Raw genomic sequence first — 18,009 nt, forward strand, 5'->3', positions numbered from 1 at the left:
AGGCAGCAGGAACAAATGTTGTGTCAAGAAGCAGTGTGGCTTGGCAGGGTCGTGTTTCTTCGCCTCTCCCTAGTCCGCAAGGGAGCTGCAGCGATGGGACAAGACGAACTACCAATTGAATATCACGAAATTGGTGAGAAAAAGGGGGTAAAATAAGTTACAAAATGAAAACGTATTAAATGCCTAGAGAAGTTCTGAGATTGTTAAATTAAAACAGCCAACACGCAATAATGTCGTTTCTACGAATGCTGGACTTTGTAGTTCACTATGAACAGATGAATAAACAGGAAGTCGAAACTTCCCAATTCTACCAGTGAAATGAAGATGCGCTCGTTCCAGCTTGGTGTTTGGATTAAGTTGATGTTAATGACAAAATCGTAATGTTGCTAATTTAGTAGACTAAATGCTGTGGCAGAGCCAGAGTAAAATTCACCTTTAACTAATTTCCTGCATGGTGATGTCACCATGGAACACCAAAACTCCCTTTCACCGAAGTAGGTTGAAATTTCAGGCAGTCTATTCTTACAGCTCTTACACTAAAAAGGCATTATCTTCACAATTATCCAGTATTATTCCAACCTCAGTGTGAAAAAAAAACACAAAAAACACGATGTTCACTTTGACTGCACTGGGCCTTTAACAAAAAATTCAAAACCTGTTTAATACAGATGTAGAATGGGCACATTCAGGAAAGTAGCCTCCAATTTTTTTTTTTGCTTGGTACTGCTAGCAGTTTTTAAAATGAACAAAAAAAATTACCTCTGTGACCGATTCAGGAAACTAGGCATATGTCGCAAGTCACGACTTCACAGGAGAGCTGTTTGAAAGTAAAAAATATTTGACCAAAATGTGTTTTTTGGCAGAAATGCCTTCTCGAACATGTGAACCTTAATATCAAACTTGTATGCCATCTGTACATACGAATAAAATGGTTAAATTAAGAGCCTAGCTGGTTAGCCACAGAAAAGGTGAGCAACCTTCCCGCTAGCCATGATTGGCTGAGATGAGTGGGCTGGACATGCTGAGAGATAAGTTTGGATTGGTCTGCCACATAGCAGGCGTCTGTCTATTGGAGCTGGTCAGTATGTTTAGGTAATCGTGTCAAACGCAGCTTTAAAAAAAAAAAATCCACATAGTAAAATTGCATAAACCTAATATCAAGTTAGTGTACTATTAGCTAGCTAAGGTTAGCTGGCTGGCTTGCTAGCTAACGTTATGTGTATGCTCTCCACTTTCTGGAGAACCGAGTTTTGAAAGTAGAATTCGAGTATGATAGCTAAGGAGATGGAAAAAACAACAGTCTGGATAACATCGTAAAACTAAGGCAACCATGCATGGCATCACACAGGAGGCATCCAACCATAATGTATACTGGTCAAATTCAGATATTTCACGTTTCTAATTTTGTCAGAAAGTGTTTTAATTTCAAGTATACTGTTAACAAATTAACATTAGCCGTCTGGGTCGCTAGCTAACGTTATGTGTATGATCTTATTCTTTGCATCTCAGACACATTTGCTTAACTAGTTATAGCCATAGAACCTGGTTGGTTAGCTACCTGCATTCACGCAAGGTAGTAATGTCATGAGTTGTGATTATGGTCCATTGTTTAGCTAGCTAGCTACATATCTTAACAAAAGACTCCACTAATTTTGACAAAGTATTTCCATTTCAAGTTAAAGTGTACTGTTAGCTAGCTAGCTAACGTTAGCTGGCTGGCTTGCTAACTAACGTTACATCATGCGTTGGGATTCATTGTTTACCTAGCTAGCTAAATTTCTTAACAAAAGACTCTCGTCTTAGTGTGCCAGAGCGCAGAATAACTGATGCCTTTTTGAAAGCTCAACACCCGTTGAATATGTCTGGTGTCAGTGAACTTCGTCTACAAAGCGTTATTCAATTGTTGACAACAGCACAGTTACAGTCACCAATGCTCTGGATAACATGAAAAAAGCCTAACCAGCTCTGCTAGGGCAAGTAAAACGGTCAGAGCGGGGTGATCTCTCATTATGTGTCTGGAAGTAGCTAGCCAATGTTAACCAGTTAGCTTAGGTGCTTGACTGTCGATGTGAGGTCAGAGCTTTCAGAACAACCCTACTTATTGGCCAGAGCGTCCAGTGTGCGCTCTGAACGTGAAACCACAGATAACGTGAGTAATGTTCAGTGAGCTGTTCGCTCTCTCTTAGATGTCTGGAAGTAGCTGGCAAGTTTGTACAGAACAGTGGGATCAACCCTCAAAGAGATGGGTGTGGCTAAGGGTTAAGAGGGTGTGAACAATGCTGAATGGGTATAGACAAAGGGCTCTCCTCTCCAATAGTAGTACCAAAACATTGAAAGACCGTGCTCTCAATAACGAGGTGATCAGCTTTCAAAGCAGAATTACTTTCCCATTGTTTCCTCAAATGCAGTGTATGATAACCAATTTGCAGCTCTGAGTTTCTACTTCTATCCAATGTAAAAAAACAGAAATTCAAATGTTGCTACATAAGACCGAATCCAGGTGGTGAGTCACATATGCTGGGCTAATTATTGTCGATGTGTTAACAAAGCTGCATATACCCCACCCCCCACCCCAGAGACAGAAAGTGCAGGAACATCTCACTCTATAGGAGCTGGATGCCCATAGAGCACCTCACTCCTCCGGGGGTAAAGGGCCTTACCTTATGAACACTCTTGGGGTCCTCTAGCCATGAATAGTACATCTCCTCCACATAATTGGAGCTTGTTCCATTGAGGAAAGGCTCGGCAGCCACAGGTGCGGTGTAGCACCTAAATGGCTGAAAAGTCCTTGGTACGGCCGCACGCCTCTGCTGTGAAAAGTTCTGAGCAGTCTGAGAGGCTGTCAGCGGCCGCAGCCGGGCAGCGCAAGTCCTTAAGCGGTGCATCGCAGTCCTTTAGCACACAACTCGCCTGTCTCTCCAAAACAATCACAGAGTGGGATGGAGACTCCTTTCACTTCAACCAAACTGCAGTCAAATGATCCACAGGAAAACTTTCTCCAGGGGGGCTTTGGTTTTCACTTGTCAGCGGTGTTTGTTTCCTAACCTGCAAAAGATTGAGAGGTTGTGTGATTATATAGGCAATGTGTAATGAGTTAGAGTGAAAGGGACAGCCTGATACATAACAAAAAAACAGGGCAAAGCAAACTGCTGTCCCAGCCAGCACCTGCATATACACAGAGTAATGAAAACTGTCAATATTAAATTGCATTATTGGTTTTAAGGTCATGAAAGTACTATTTAATGAGTGTCATCACTGATCCTCCAGGGATGTGAATACTGCATGCACAATGTTGAACTGTGTTATGTTTGCTTTACTGGTCAAAGAGATGACTGAGCGCTCTGGTTAATGCGAGTGTTGGCAATGTTAGTCTAGTATGTGTTGTGTAGCATCAGAATCTTCATTACCCATGACAACATACACAGGTTGGGCTCAACTATGCCGGTGCAGCTGTATGTGAACTGTTGGGCATTTGCAATAATACATGGCCAATTTAAGCAGTGAGTTGTGTAAAAATAGTAATGTGCGGGTGGGCTGTGAAGGACACAGGGATTCTTATGTTGATCTGATAGCTAAGTGTGTTATTCTAGACAGAAACTGACATGTTTGTCTTGTCATTAGCAGGATAAATTGATGGAAGGGTAATCAGTCAGTGTAAAATGAATCTGCATTCTTATTTTTCTGATAATATTGAGGCAACTATCCCCACCTCAAACTAAATACAGGAACCTGCTCGCATGAGTGACAAGCTAGCCAGTTAGCTGCATGCTTAGCTAGCTAGCTACTTCTTGACAAGTTAGATATCATGCTAGCTAGTATGGAAATAGCTGGAGAGAACATGTTATCTGTAAACAAAAAAAAGGTAGTAAAGAATCCATTTCAACAATATATGTGGTCTTCCTGTATTTACAAGAACATGTATCCCTTCCTGAAGCTACACCTATGTTTTGAGCGTATCCATACTTGTAACCTAACATAGCAGGACCACTGTGAAGCAGGCAAGAATAACTAAGTACTTCCAGGTCATGGATTTTTGGAATCCTTCAGAATAAAATTCTTGACCTGTGTACTTGTAAATTAATAATTAGGGTGAAAATTATGGAAAATGTGCACAATTATCCATATATTTTATACTAGTTAAAATGAAGAATAATTTAAAGTATATGATAAGCGATAAATATTTTAAAAAGTCATTTATTTTGGTGTGAAAATTGTGCATATAGGCTCTGACTTAAATATTAAATACAAATTCAACGAAAAATGACTTGTTAGTGGCTTTGAATTCATTTTTAGAAACACAAGTTTTGCCAGTCTGTGGCTTCAGGCTGATGCGATGGTGCCTGGAGAGCCGGCCAGCAGCGGAGAATATCCTCTCCACACTTGCAGAGCCACTGGGGATGCTAAACACCCTTTTGGCCTGTCTTGCCAGGCTGGGCAAAGATGAAGTTTATTTTTCTATAGGTAGGCCTAAAAAGGTTTTTAGGCAAAATAACCCAATCAAAATGGAAATCTCCTTGAACGTTAGGCCAGGCCTAATGGGCCAAAATCCGTTATGGCCTATTGTATAGAAAAAAAACAAAAATGAACAAAACGAATTTTGTTTATAAATTCATTGCTACAATGACACAGTTATCTACCCACCTAATTTGTTTTAGCATGTGCAGGTAGTAAGTACACCATCATACTTTTGGGATAAGTGTATTTTCAGATCCCACAATGATTCTTTAGTTGTGGACACTCTTGCTTTTTGTCCTCAACTTTGTAAAGTCACCTTGATTTAGCACCTGTGTGTTTTATCAGTTTCTTTATGAAAATATTTAGCGAACTCCATAACGGTAGCTAAAGCAATCTAATTTCACCAGCATGCGTTTCCAACCCCTAACTCTGCACAAGGTGAAGGTAAATTGGCAAAAATATTTAAAAGCTGACAGCTAAGATAGATCAATTACAGTATGAAAAAACTACCCCATCTAGTGTCCATTTAAAAGCACAACTAATGATGGAATTGAACTCACACCCCTAGGTGGCCCATAAAGGGTGGGAAATCAGCTGAAAAGCAGTCAATTTTGCAAAATGGACTCTGAATATATGTTTTGTTGCTGTTGCATTTTATTGTGTTGTAACATGCGGTTGGATACCTGCAAGGCCTGGGAAAGGATAAAATAGTTGGTTGTGGGTGATTGGTGTTGGCCTATGTATTAAAACCTAATGAAGAGTTTCTACTCTATAAATTGATGTAAAAGTGTGTTTCTTAAAACATAAAGACAAAACATGTCTATACCTTTCAGCTCTTTAATACTAGGGTTGGGCATCGTCATACCATCCTTCTGTCACCAAGGGATTTACACTATTACCAGCTAAGTACACAAGGGGGCGCCCAAAAAATGCCAACAAGCCCATTGGGCGTCTATTACCAGAATGCTAACAAAATTAGCACAATAGCGAATTTCCAAGGAGGCTGTTAGCTAGATATGCTAACGAGGCAATCCAGCTCAAAGTTATATCTATAAGTAGACGCTATCAAAATGTCATTTTTTTGGTGAGTTTGGACATTTACAAGCGAATGTGAATGAGAGATAATATGCAAATGAACAACGATTTGACGCATTACTGGCTCTCCAGCAGCATGTCTACAAGCTGTCTTGGTGGAGTCTGGAGTTGCTGGTAAGTAAATAAGCTTACAATGAAAAAGCATTTTTTTACTAAATTGATGCATGGCTATCCCATTTCTAATGTTTAGGCCTATCATAGAAATCTACATTTCCTAATGGTTTGCTTAAAGTTTATCTTGCAATTTACCAGAGAAAAATAGTCTGGCTACACCGAGAAAAGTTACCGGCGAAAAGTAGCTACACATCAATCAGAGCCCCGACTGCTGATAGAATGCAAGTTTGTGAATTGTTGTGAATTGAGTTTAAAGTACAACTGAAGCACAAACTTAGTCTGATGCCGAGCAGAAATTGCAAACATTTAAAATCACCATTTACAAAACTCAACAAGACAATTCTGCATTAACACGACTCCACCCAACAGGGCCGCCATCCCCGTTATTTGCAAGAGGAAGCGACGCAGGTACAGAGGACAAAGAGCCGGATGCCTGGTCAGGACCCGGAGAAGGCAAGTGGGACAGCTGCCATTACCGTCAATACTACTCGCCAACGTGCAATTATTGGACAATAAATTAGACGAGGTACGAACACGAATATCCTACCAACGGGACATCAAAAACTGTAATATCCTATGTTTCACGGAATCGTGGCTTAATGACGACATCGATATTCTGCTATCAGGATATACGCTGCCCCGGCAAGATATAACAGCAAGACAGGGGGGTAAGGTCTGTGCATATTTGTAAACAACAGCTAGTGCACGAAATCTAAGGAAGTCTCTAGATTTTGCTCGCCTGAAGTAGAGTATATTGTGATAAATTGCAGGCCACACTACTTGCCTAGAGAGTTCTCAGTTAAACTTTTCGTGGCTGTTTATTTACCACCACAGACAGATGCTGGCACTAAGACCGCATTCAGTCAGCTGTATAAGGAAATAAGCAAACAGGAAACCACTCACCCAGAGGCGGCGCTCCTAGTGGCCGGAGACTTTAATGCATGGAAATTAAAATCAGTTCTACCAAATTTCCATAATATGTTAAATGTGCAACCAGAGGGAAAAAATTCTAGATCACCTGTACTTCACACAGAGATGCGTACAAGGCTCTCCCAAGCCCTCCATTTGGTAAATCCGACCACAACTCTATCCTTCTGATTCCTGCTTACAAGCAAAAATTAAAGCAGGAAGCACCAGTGACTCAGTCTATAAAAAAGTGGTCAGATGAAGCAGATGCCAAACTACAGGACTGTTTTGCCATCACAGACTGGAACATGTTCCGGGATTCTTCCAATGGCATTGAAGAGTAAACCACATCAGTCACTGGCTTTATCAATAAGTGCATCGAGGATATCGTCCCCACAGTGACCTTAAGTACATAAGAGGTCGACCAATTAACCGGAATGGCCGATTAATTAGTGCCGATTTCAAGTTTTCATAATCGGAAAACTATTTTGGACACCAATTTGGCCGAATATTTATTGAATTTTTTTACACACCTTTATTTAACTAGGCAAGTCAGTTAAGAACACATTCTTATTTTCAATGACGGCCTAGGAACGGTGGGTTAACTGCCTTGTTCATGGGGCAGAACGGCAGATTTTTACCTTGTCAGCTCGGGGATTCAATCTTGCAACCTTACGGTTAACTAGTCCAACGCTCAAACCACCTGCTTTAGATTGCACTCCACGAGGAGCCTTCCTGTTACGCGAATGCTGTAACAGGCCAAGGTAAGTTGCTAGCTAGCATTAAACGTATCTTATAAAAAAACAGTCAATCATAATCACTAGTTAACTACACATGGTTGATGATATTACTAGTTTATCTAGCGTGTCCTGCGTTAAATATAATCGATGCGGTGCGCATTTGCGAAAAAGGACTGTCGTTGCTCCAACGTGTACCTAACCATAAAAATCAATGCCTTTCTTAAAATCAATACACAAGTATATATTTTTAAACCTGCATATTTAGTTAATACTGCCTGCTAACATGAATTTATTTTAACTAGGGAAATTGTGTCACTGATCTTGCAACAGAGTCAGGGTATATGCAGCAGTTTGGGCCGCCTGGCTCGTTGCGAACTGTGTGAAGACTATTTCTTCCTAACAAAGACAGCCAACTTCGTCAAACGGGGGATGAATTAACAAAAGCGTATTTGCGAAAAAAGCACAATCGTTGCACGACTGTACCTAACCATAAACATCAATGCCTTTCTTAAAATCAATATACAGAAGTATATATACACTGCTCAAAAAAATAAAGGGAACACTTAAACAACACAATGTAACTCCAAGTCAATCACACTTCTGTGAAATCAAACTGTCCACTTAGGAAGCCACACTGATTGACAATACATTTCACATGCTGTTGTGCAAATGGAATAGACAAAAGGTGGAAATTATAGGCAATTAGCAAGACACCCCCAAAAAAGGATTGATTCTGCAGGTGGTGACCACAGACCACTTCTCAGTTCCTATGCTTCCTGGCTGATGTTTTGGTCACTTTTGAATGCTGGCGGTGCTCTCACTCTATTGGTAGCATGAGACGTAGTCTACAACCCACAAAAGTGGCTCAGGTAGTGCAGTTCATCCCTGATGGCACATCAATGCGAGCTGTGGCAAAAAGGTTTGCTGTGTCTGTCAGCGTAGTGTCCAGAGCATGGAGGCGCTACCAGGAGACAGGCCAGTGCATCAGGAGACGTGGAGGAGGCCAACAACCCAGCAGCAGGACTGCTACCTCCGCCTTTGTGCAAGGAGGTGCACTGCCAGCGCCCTGCAAAATGCCCTCCAGCAGGCCACAAATGTGCATGTGTCTGCTCAAACGGTCAGAAACAGACTCCATGAGGGTGGTATGAGGGCCCGACGTCCACAGGTGGGGGTTGTGCTTACAGCCCAACACCGTGCAGGACGTTTGGCATTTGCCAGAGAACACCAAGATTGGCATATTCGCCACTGGCGCCCTGTGCTCTTCACAGATGAAAGCAGGTTCACACTGAGCACATGAGCACATGTGACAGACGTGACAGAGTCTGGAGACGCCGTGGAGAACGTTCTGCTGCCTGCAACATCCTCCAGCATGACCGGTTTGGCGATGGGTCAGTCATGGTGTGGGGTGGCATTTCTTTGTGGGGCCGCACAGCCCTCCATGTGCTCGCGAGAGGTAGCCTGACTGCCATTAGGTACCGAGATGAGATCCTCAGACCCCTTGTGAGACCATATGCTGACACATGCACATTTGTGGCATGCTGGAGGTCATTTTGCAGGGCTCTGGCAGTGCACCTCCTTGCACAAAGGCGGAAGTAGCGGTCCTGCTGCTGGGTTGTTGCCCTCCTACGGCCTCCTCCACGTCTCCTGATGTACTGGCCTGTCTCCTGGTAGCGCCTCCATGCTCTGGACACTACGCTGACAGACACAGCAAACCTTTTTGCCACAGCTCGCATTGATGTGCCATCCTGGATGAACTGCACTACCTGAGCCACTTGTGTGGGTTGTAGACTACGTCTCATGCTACCACTAGAGTGAGAGCACCGCCAGCATTCAAAAGTGACCAAAACATCAGCCAGAAAGCATAGGAACTGAGAAGTGGTCTGTGGTCACCACCTGCAGAATCACTCCTTTTTTGGGGGTGCCTTGCTAATTGCCTATAATTTCCACCTTTTGTCTATTCCATTTGCACAACAGCATGTGAAATTTATTGTCAATCGGTGTTGCTTCCTAAGTGGACAGTTTGATTTCACAGAAGTGTGATTGACTTGGAGTTACATTGTGTTGTTTAAGTGTTCCCTTTATTTTTTTGAGCAGTGTATATATATATATTTTTTTTAAACCTGCATATTTAGCTAAAAGAAATCTAGGTTAGCAGGCAATATGAACCAGGTGAAATTGTGTCACTTTTCTTGCGTTCATTGCACGCAGAGTCAGGGTATATGCAACAGTTGGGGCAGCCTGCCTCATTGCGAACTAATTTGCCAGAATTTTAGGTAATTATGACATAACATTGAAGGTTGTGCAATGTAACAGGAATATTTACACTTATGGATGCCACCCGTTAAATAATATACGGAACGGTTCCGTATTTCATTGAAAAAATAAACGTTTTGTTTTCGAGATGATAGTTTCCGGATTCGACCATATTAATGACCTAAGGCTCATATTTGTGTATTATGTTATAATTAAGTCTATGATTTGATAGAGCAGTCTGACTGAGCGATGGTAGGCAGCAGCAGGCTCGTAATCATTCATTCAAACAGCATTTTGTGCGTTTTGCCAGCAGCTCTTCGCAATGCTTGAAGCATGGGTAACGCTGCTTCGAGGGTGGCTGTTGTCGATGTGTTCCTGGTTCAAGCCCAGGTAGGAGCGAGGAGAGGGACGGAAGCTATACTGTTACACTGGCAATACTAAAGTGCCTATAAGAACATCCAATAGTCAAAGGTATATGAAATACAAATCGTATAGAGAGAAATAGTCCTATAATTCCTATAATATCTACAACCTAAAACTTCTTACCAGGGAATATTGAAGACTCATGTTAAAAGGAACCACCAGCTTTCATATGTTCTCATGTTCTGAGCAAGGAACTTAAACGTTAGCTTTCTTACATGGCACATATTGCACTTTCTTTCTTCTCCAACACTTTGTTTTTGCATTATTTAAACCAAATTGAACATGTTTCATTATTTATTTGAGGTTAAATTGATTTTATTGATGTATTATATTAAGTTAAAATAAGTGTTCATTCAGTATTATTGTAATTGTCATTATAACAAATACACATTTAAAAATATATATTTTTTTATATCGGCCGATTAATCGTTATCGACTTGTTTTAGTCCTCCAATAAATCGGTATCGGTGTTGAAAAATCATTAAATCGGTCGACCTCTAGTACATACCCCAACCAGATGCCATGGATTACAGGCAACATTCGCACTGAGCTAAAGGGTAGAGCTTCCGCTTTCAAGGTGCGGGACTCTAACCTGGAAGCTTACAAGAAATCCTGCTATGCCCTGTGACGAACCATCAAACAGGCAAAGCGTCAATACAGGTCCAAGATTGAATCATAATACACCGGCTCCGACGCTCGTCTTATGTGGCAGGGCTTGCAAACTATTAGACTACAAAGCACAGCCGCGAGCTGCCCAGTGACACGAGCCTACCAGAAGAGCTAAATCACTTCTATGCTCGATTCGAGGCAAGAAACACTGAGGCCTGCATGAGAGCATCAGCTGTTCAGGACGACTGTGTGATCACGCTCTCCGTAGCCGACGTGTGTAAGACCTTTAAACAGCTCAACATACAAGGCTGCGGGGCCAGACGGATTACCAGGACATGTGCTCCGGGCATGTGCTGACCAACTGACAGCTGTCTTCACTGACATTTTCAACATGTCCCTGTTTGAGTCTGTAATACCAACATGTTTCAAGCAGACCACCATAGTCCCTGTGCCCAGGAACACAAAGGTAACCTGCCTAAATGACTACAGACCGTAGCACTCACGTCCGTAGACACGGAGTGCTTTGAAAGGCTGGTCATAGCTCACATCAACACCAATATACCAGAAACCCTAGACCCACTCCAATTTGCATTACACCCAAACAGATCCACAGATGAAGCGATCTCTTTTGCACTCCACACTGCCCTTTCTCACCTGGACAAAAGGAACACTTATGTTAGAATGCTATTTATTGACTACAGCTCAGCGTTCAACACCATAGTGCCCTCAAAGCTCATCACTAAGCTAAGAATCCTGGGTCTAAACACCTCCATCTGCAACTGGATCCTGGACTTCCTGACGGGCCACCCCCAGGTCGTGAGGGTTGGTAGCAACACATCTGCCACGCTGATCCTCAACGCTGGAGCGTGCTCAGTCCCCTCCTGTACTCCCTTTAGGCAAAACTATAGGAATAACTTTGAGGCTATTAAATCCTTTAAGTCTAGCATAACACCAGGGCTTGATTGAAAACCAGTACAGGTATATCAAGCATTTTTTGATATACTCAAAGCACAATGATTAGTATGTTTTAACTACGCCTATAGAAATGGTAGCCTGTCATGAACTCAGTAGGAAGGTCTGATTTCAATATTATTAAAACAAGACCCAGATGGCAAATATAAAAGATCAAGTCCATCTAAAAAAAAACTTGCCTTCGATAAAGCAAGACTGTATTTTAAATATAAATGCTAGGATTTTTTTCAATTTGAGTGAGTTTCTTATTCAAATGGGTAAAAGTAATGCATTAGCAACCCCAGGTGTAAAATAATAAATAGCGGCTACTTCTTATAGAGAAGAAGAACAAGAAGGTTTGCTGTGTCTGTCAGCGTAGTGTCCAGAGCATGGAGGCGCTACCAGAAGACAGGCCAGTACATCAGGAGACGTGGAGGAGGCCGTAGGTGGGCAACAACCCAGCAGCAGGACCGCGGTGGGTCAGTCATGGTGTGGGGTGGCATTTCTTTGGGGGGCCGCACAGCCAACCATGTGCTCGCCAGAGGTAGCCTAACTGCCATTAGGTACCGAGATGAGATCCTCAGACCCCTTGTGAGACCATATGCTGGTGCGGTTGGCCCTGGGTTCCTTCTAATGCAAGACAATGCTAGACCTCATGTGGCTGGAGTGTGTCAGCAGTTCCTGCAAGTGGAAGGCATTGATGCTATGGACTGGCCCGCCCGTTCCCCAGACCTGAATCCAATTGAGCACATCTGGGACATCATGTCTCGCTCCATCCACCAACGCCACGTTGCACCAAAGACTGTCCAGGAGTTGGCGGATGCTTTAGTCCAGGTCTGGGAGGAGATCCCTCAGGAGACCATCCGCCACCTCATCAGGAGCATGCCCAGGCGTTGTAGGCAGGTCATACAGGCACGTGGAGGCCACACACACACTACTGAGCCTCATTTTGACTTGTTTTAAGGACATTACATCAAAGTTGGATCAGCCTGTAGTGTGGTTTTCCACTTTAATTTTGAGTGTGACTCCAAATCCAGACCTCCATGGGTTGATAAATTTGATTTCCATTGATAATTTTTGTGTGATTTTGTTGTCAGCACATTCAACTATGTAAAGAAAAAAGTATTTAATAAGAATATTTCAAGAATATTTAATTCATTCTGATCTAGGACGTGTTATTTTAGTGTTCCCTTTATTTTTTTGAGTAGTGTATATTTTACATTTGAAATTCATCAAAGTAGCCACCATTTTCCTTGATGACAGCTTTGCACTCTTGACATTCTCTCAACCAGCTTCATGAGGTAGTCACCTGGAATGCATTTCAATTAACAGGTTTGTTAAAAGTTCATTTGTGTAATTTCTTAACTTCTTAATGTGTTTGAGCCAATCCGTTGTGTTGTGACATGGTGGGGGTGGTATACAGAAGATAGTACTATTTGGTATAAGACCAAGTCCATATTATTGCAAGAACAGCTCAATCAAAGAGAAACGTCAGTCCATCATTACTTTGAGACATGGTCAGTCAATGTGAAAAATGTCAAGAACTTTGAAAGTTTCTTCAAGTGCAGTCGCAAAAACCATCAAGCGCTATGATGAAACTGGGTCTCATGATGAAACTGGACCGCCACAGAAAAGACCCAGAGTTACCTCTGCTGCAGAGGATACGTTCATTAGAGTTACCAGACTCAGCAATTGCAACCCAAATAAATGCTTCAGAGTTCAAATAACAGACATCTCAACATCAACTGTTCAGGGATAATCTGTCCTTTGGTCTGATGAGTCCAAATTTCTGGTTCCAACCGGCGAGTCTTGGTAAGATGCAGCGTAGCTGAACGGGTGATCTCCGCATGTGTGGTTCCAACCGTGAAGCATGGAGGAGGTGGTGTAATGGTGACACTGTGATTTATTTAGAATTCAAGGTACACTTAACCAGCCTGGATACCACAGCGATACGCCATCCCACCTGGTTTTTGCACTTGGTGGGACTATCATTTGTTTTTCAACAGGACAATGACCCAAAATACACCTCTAGGCTGTGTAAGGGCTATTTGACCAAGGAGAGTGATGGAGTGCTGCATCAGATGACCTGGTCTCCACAATCACCCGACCTCAAACCAATTGAGATGGTTTGGGATGAGTTGGACTGCAGAGGGAAGGAAAAGCAGCCAACAAGCAGCCAACAAGGAACTCCTTCAAGACTTGAAAAGCATTCCAGGTGACTTCCTCATGAAGCTGGTTGAGAGAATGCCAAGAGTGTGCAAAGCTGTCAAGGCAAAGGGTGGCTACTTTGAAAACACTCAAATATATTTAGACTTGTTAAACTATTTATTTGGTTACTACAGGGATCCATGTGTGTTATTTCATAGTTTTGATGTCTTTACTATTATTCTACAATGTAGAAAATGGTAAAAAAAAAAAAAATCCTTGAATGAGAAGGTGTCTAAACTTCTGACTGCTATTGTATATTTATATACAATTATATGTTGCTTTTGTTAAGGGGAGTGAGGTGTTTCCACAAGTATAGGGTATAAAAGGATGTATCTGCTCAATTTATATTTCTTTATAGGTCCAATAAAAATATTAGGGATGCACGATAAAAAAATATATAAAATCGGTGAACATATTGGACTTGGCCGATATGTTAGCTAAAAATGCCAAATAATAGCTAAAAATGCCAAAATCGGTATCGGCTGATGTCTAGTTTAACACCAATATAAAAAAAACGATGTCACAGCTGCCATGTATACCTATATAAAGTAAGGTACATGACGTAATAACGGCACGTAAAATTTTGCGCTGCATGTGACACAGCATTTCTAACCAAGTCCACACAATGTCTGCTGTGTGGATCGAGCAGTCATTTGAAAGAGTAAGAAAATTTCAGCGAGACAACTCAAAGGCGAAATCCATTAAAGCCAAGATAATGGAATTCATTGCCCTTGACAATCAACCGTTCTCTGTCGTGGGTGTTGTTGGTTTTCGCCGACTGGTCAAGCACCGATACACACTACCAACTGCGCTATTTTTCAGATGTTGCCCTACCGGAGTTACACAGTAATAGCGTCACTGCTATTAGCTTCACGACATATATACTATGGAACGCCGTTTGCGTCTTTGCGTGTCAAAAAAGATAAAGTAGCACTGTCAAAGCTGTGCAAAAAAGTCTGCAAACACCGACCACGAACCATGTGTTCACAATACCGCGTTGGTAATAAAGCATAATTTGTTTGACCGCAACTTCTGGGGTAGCTAGTTTTAGCTTGGTACCTAGCTAGCGCCAACACAACCAGCCTGAAAACAATGACCAGCAGAAACTGCAGTAATTTTCATTATTCTTAGCAATGATTTAGGAATCCTTGTGAGTAAGTATTAGCTAGGTTACCACTTGTTGCTCGCCTATTGAAATTGAACATCAGTTCATGAAAATAAATAGCAGGCCAGCTACTTAACTCTGTTGCCCAAAGCTAACGTTATAAGCAGCCAGCTAGCTTCATCTGGCTAGTGAGGGTCAATGGACCGAGTTGTGTTGTGAAGCTAGCCACAATAAGGAATTTGTGGTTAGCCTTCAAATGCCTTCAAATGCTATTCTTGAGGTGGAGTAACTCTGCATGATCGAACCTGTTTTTAATTTTCTTTATGGGGGCATGTTTGTTAACAATACCATTGAAAATATTTTTTTTAAAGGTCCAAGCTGATCATACCATTTTACAGAGGCCAGTTCATGAAGGAAGGCTTGCTCATTAAAGTTTGACAAATCAGGACAGGTTGCTTCACTGAGCAGCCATTACGAACACAGGCTGTAAAACAGTGATCACTAAGGTCATCAAAACACCAGATTGATTATTTGTGAGGATAACATCGAGGAGAGTAGCCTTTTCTGAGTGTTTGGAGTCACACCCGGTTAGCCAATGTGCGGGACCAACCAGTGCTCCCGCACATTGGCTAACCGGGCTCTCTGCATTGTGTCCCACCACCCGCCAACCCCTCTTTTTACACTACTGCTACTCTCTGTTCATTATATATGCATATTCACTTTAACCATACCTACATGTACATACTACCTCAATAAGCCTGACTAACTGGTGTCTGTATATAGCCTTGGAACTGTTATTTTCAAATGTCTTTTTACTGTTGTTTTATTTCTTTACTTACCTACACACACCTTTTTTTTCACACTATTGGTTTGAGCCTGTAAGTAAGCATTTCACTGTAAGGTCTACATATTCGGCGTATTCGGCGCACGTGACAAATAAACGTTGATTTGATTGGTAATAATCTGAGAAATATTCAGGGGGTCCCATTGCTTTAGGGCTTGGTCAGGTGGTTTAAGCATGTCCCAGTTTAAGTCACCAAGCAGGACAAATTCAGACTTAGTGTAAGGGGCCAGGAGAGAGCTTAGGGCAGGTAGGGTACAGGCCGGTGCTGATGGAGGAAAATAGCACCCAGCAACAGATAAGTTATTTGAAAGTTTAATGCATAAAACCAGCTAATCACATTTTTAGTGTACAGACTTGGTTAAGACTACCGAGCACTGAAGGTGATCCTTGGTAAAGAATGCCACTCCTCCACATTTGGAAGATCTGTCTTGCCAAAAAAGGTTATAACCAGAAAGGTTAACATCAGTATTCAAAACACTCATCTCAGTAATGACCAACACATCTGGATTGGAGCTGTGAACACACTTTCAATTGATCCATTTTAAGTAATAAGCTTCTAGTGTTAATGTGCAGGTCCAAAATGAAAAACATACTTAACATAGTGTAATACAAATGGGCTAAATAACAATGGGATTTAAAATGTATAAAATGGATTATAATAGCATTATACATCATGTTTTGTCATTTTAATTACTGTTACCATAATAACAGTAATCCTTCATTTTAATGCTGTTAAAAAATGTCAATGCTATAATATTATTTGTGCTATTAAGGCTATTCACTTTGACATTGTTAAACAAAATGTTAAGTCAGCTAACATTTCCTAATAAAATGTGATGTCGGCCATTTGTATAATTTTTTTATCATCTTTGCGTGACTTATATTTTGAAGGAAAATCGCCAAGGTCAGCCCTTTATTCTTGCAAGGTCTTGCTTATTCTTGCTGGCTTCTCAGAGGTCATAGCAGGTGTAAAATGACGCCTAAGCAGAGTCCCTACTTCCGTTTTCAGGAGAAACGGAAGTTGTAAAATACTTAGCAGAGATATTAGAGAAATGAGATAGAAATCATACTGTATATGTATGGAGGAACATGTAACGCCTCAGCTAGCAGACTGTTGATCAATCGCGTTCACATTGTCATACTGCGTCACTTGGTTGGTTGATAAGATAATCGTCACGCACTCACTTCTCAAAGTCAGGCTATGGATCAAGAAACCTGCCCATTTTCCTCAAAAGTAGGTAATGTCACGCCCAATTGACTCCCATTCCCTCCTTGAAGGAGAGCTCGCCTTGTCTCGTAATCTCCCAGAATGCACCGCCCAGTCCGTGGCCGACGCATGGGCAAAGTACACAATGGGGCCGGGGCTTGTAAAACACAAATGAAGTTTCCCCATCTCCTCAAATGCATCTCTGACAGAAAACCGGATGTTAGCGCTTTGTGGAACCGCATAGGTTACCATACTTCAAACATTCTCCACTCCCCTTCATCGCCCAAATGCGAACCCGCCCAAGTCCTTTTCTGAGGAGCACACTGGTTCTCTAAACGAAATCCCGGTTAAAAATAGGACCAGACCATGTACCAATCGTCCTGCAAAACGTCAATCACTTTATCCTTTAGACGTTAGTTTTCAAAAATATTTCTAGCTAACAAGCTAGCAACTGTTTTATTCTCACAACTGTTGGTCTGTATCTTCATATGAGTTATATAGTTTACTATATAGTAAACTATATAATATAGTTTACTATATAACTTGACTAAGTTATTAAACAAAGGTGAGGGACCTGCTTCAATTACATTCTCACCCACACCAGATAGCTAACGTTAGCTGGCTAACTATCCAGCTACTACGCTAGCTAACCAACGTCATTACCTAGCTAGCTTGTAGCCACTACCTATTAACGTTAGTTATCTACTATGACTGACCACAAAACATAACGTGTGAATGTTTCTAATCAAGAGATACAATTGGAAAATGTGGAAAAAATATGACTTGCTAGTCTCTTTTGATTCGCTAGTTTATCTAACGTTAGCAAGCTAGCCAACTCCTCGAGAAACGCTAACGTTAGTTAAGCTAACGTACTTTATGGCAGTGACTGCTGTACCGGGCCGACAATGTTCCTCGTTCAAGCAACAAAAGCACTTACTTCAAATATCCAGTAGTTTAAAGATTTAAATCACGGCTCACCCACCTCTGTTCTGCCGCGTTGCCCTCTGTCCCAATGGAAATGACAGCGAGTAGCAACACCAAAAGCAACTGCGGTGTGAGAGTCGAGACACCTATGTGAAGCTAGCCACAATGAGTATTG

General features: G+C 41.8%; 1 protein-coding gene across 3 annotated transcripts in view; it reads right to left on the bottom strand.

The window, feature by feature from the left end:
* Window positions 1-17,998, bottom strand: part of ogdha (oxoglutarate dehydrogenase a) — a 91,749-nt gene extending 73,751 nt beyond the window's left edge. For all 3 annotated transcript variants that reach the window (XM_055920489.1, XM_055920491.1, XM_055920490.1), the window contains exons 1-2: window positions 17,893-17,998; window positions 2,661-3,045 (exon numbers count right to left, since the gene is read on the bottom strand). In XM_055920489.1, coding sequence (XP_055776464.1) covers window positions 2,661-2,885 — 225 coding nt within the window. In that variant the 5' untranslated portion in view covers window positions 2,886-3,045; window positions 17,893-17,998. The remainder of the gene's footprint in view (window positions 1-2,660; window positions 3,046-17,892) is intronic.
* Between the last annotated feature and the right edge of the window lie 11 nt (window positions 17,999-18,009).

The sequence above is a fragment of the Salvelinus fontinalis genome, chromosome 4 (assembly GCF_029448725.1).
Source record: "Salvelinus fontinalis isolate EN_2023a chromosome 4, ASM2944872v1, whole genome shotgun sequence".
Classification (NCBI taxonomy): domain Eukaryota; kingdom Metazoa; phylum Chordata; class Actinopteri; order Salmoniformes; family Salmonidae; genus Salvelinus; species Salvelinus fontinalis.